This window comes from Monopterus albus, unplaced genomic scaffold, assembly GCF_001952655.1.
Source record: "Monopterus albus unplaced genomic scaffold, M_albus_1.0 scaffold94.1, whole genome shotgun sequence".
NCBI classification, from domain to species: Eukaryota; Metazoa; Chordata; class Actinopteri; order Synbranchiformes; family Synbranchidae; genus Monopterus; species Monopterus albus.
Genome location: NW_018127974.1, coordinates 1,128,328 through 1,130,602, shown reverse-complemented (window position 1 = coordinate 1,130,602; position 2,275 = coordinate 1,128,328). Strand labels below are relative to the sequence as shown.

The following is a 2,275-nucleotide window of genomic DNA, read 5'->3' as shown; positions in this document are numbered from 1 at the left end:
GGCAAACATTCACATAGGATGTTGTGTGGCTATAACCCCATCCAAAATGATCCTTCAACTCAGAGGCCATCATCATGCTAAGGATTTGTGGCTGTAAGTGCTGTCCACATGCCCACCCTCCAGAACACTCTTTGGTGCCACATATTTCATCCTCCACTGGGGACTTCCTGAGGTCTCTCAAGCAGAAAATTGCCCTGTTACAGAATTATCTTGGATTATGGCAATAATGCTAGTGACAGGTCCTGAGCTCTCCCTATAAGATGCATCACTGCCACAACCTTAACTGCTGCTCAGCTACAAAGAGCACGGTAAAACAGTCTGTGACTCCCACAAAACTCCTCAGATGTAATGTTGGTAAAGAGGACTGTATGGTGTTTTCACCAGCTTTGATCATTAAGAACCGTTTGTGGTTCAGCATGGCCATGAAGAATATTCTCTCTCACTTTTCTTAGCTTGCTTAGCTCTGGGTGTACTGTACACACTTTAAGAAGAGTTTGTGCCATAAACAATCAAAATGTTAGTGTTTATGCCAATGACCAACTTTAAAGGTTCCAGATGACAAAGTACAGCAGTCATACATACTCTACCTTTCCAAGGTCACTGCTGGAGCTGTATTCTTGGACCCATCAGAGTGGAGGGATGACTCGGAACTGTGCTGACAGTGATCATGGCTCCCTCCAGAAGTGGCAGTCCTCTGAGCTGCCAGACCCTCTGGTGGATCCTTCTCCAGCTCAGATTGTGTCAGAGAAATGGACAAGTCACTCATAACACTCTCTGACAACTGGACATCAGAGCTTGGCGTGCCAACACTCTCACCTCCACCTGGATTTAAACACAGTACAAATTGTGATTTAACGCTTAAATCACCAAGAGGACAAAATAAACTGTGGGGCTCATGAAGTGAAGTTAAAAGATATTACAATGAAATTAGTAATATTAGCAAACCTGATGCTCTTTCAACTTTTTTTACAAAAGCACTTTCAGGCATGAACTGGTTGAGACACCTTTCTCCATCTTCCATTATGCGTGGCTGATCAGCCGCCTCTCGGGAGTCAGTGTGTTCTTGGGGGGAATTCTTACTCCTCGTGGGGCTATTGCTGCTGGGAAACAGATTCTTCTCAGGCCCCATCAAGGTCACCAGAGGTGAAGTTTCATGTTTGTCATCACTTTCAAAAGGCACGCTGCCAGTTGTACCTGTTAAGGCAGGAACAAATGGGAGCATGACCATTGTTCTTCCATGTTCGTCACTCAAATTACCTCCATCAGGGGAATTGTTTGAGGCCGAAATGTGATCTGATAAATGTGCTCGGTTAGTGGCGGTATCCTCTCCGCCAACTGTGGAGTCCTTCAAAAGGCCACTTGGTAGACGTTCACCGGAGTGCATGTTGCGACTACGTGAACGATGCAATGCTTGGCCTGAGTGTATACTTGTGGTGCCAGCTTCAGTGTCAGACTCTCTGGAGGTCTGGCGGTCCATAAAAATGACTGCTTGTGGTTGTGTAAATTCCTTAGCTTTGTGTGAGAGAGAGCTGTCCTGGTACTGTCTATGCACTGTTTCAACCTAAAAAAGGTCAGAGAGATATTTTTGTATATACATTTTTGAGTACTTTCAATTACCTCAGAAATATGATATTAGGCATAAATACAATTCTACAATTGTAAATGTCTTGCTTATGTTAAAGAAGTCTATTATGAAAGAAATTCAAGTCAAATATTTTAAACTACCCACATTACAATTTTGAATAAGTGTAGCTTATTTGGGCCAAGGTCAGAATTCCTTTCCCACCATCTTTAATAAGAATGTTTTAACTTTTAATCTTATTAGAAATCCTTTAGACAAGTTTTGATTCATGTCTGCAATGTCACCAAGAGGGGGGAGCAAAAAGCCTTCCTCCAAACATAATAACAAAAAGCATGGCTTCTGTTTCTTTTCTGATAAGCGTCTTAAATACCAAACAGTTAGCTGCTTAATAACATTCAGTGTAAACCATGCAGTCTGCCCAGCAGATCCACAAAGTAGGTAAAAAAAGAGGAAAAGTTAATTTCTTGGCTGAGTGATTCCATCGGTAGCTGCAGGGCAAAGTAGAAAGTGTTTCACTAAAGTAGCAATTGATTCTTCTATCAATCTGCGGCACGCATGTGCTCTTCCAAGGAATGTATTAAATATGAAAATCATATCCCGTTATCATCTGTCTCCAGCTTTCAGCCCGGTAAGCTTCCCTTAATGAATGCTGCAGCCTGAGGGACATGCACACAGCCAGCTATGCATAATGGA

At 42.6% G+C, this 2,275-nt stretch overlaps 1 protein-coding gene across 3 annotated transcripts in view; it reads right to left on the bottom strand.

The window, feature by feature from the left end:
- Positions 1-2,275, bottom strand: part of kiz (kizuna centrosomal protein) — a 26,081-nt gene that overhangs the window by 20,601 nt on the left and 3,205 nt on the right. For all 3 annotated transcript variants that reach the window (XM_020608735.1, XM_020608736.1, XM_020608734.1), the window contains exons 5-6: positions 946-1,561; positions 588-822 (exon numbers count right to left, since the gene is read on the bottom strand). In XM_020608735.1, coding sequence (XP_020464391.1) covers positions 588-822; positions 946-1,561 — 851 coding nt within the window. The remainder of the gene's footprint in view (positions 1-587; positions 823-945; positions 1,562-2,275) is intronic.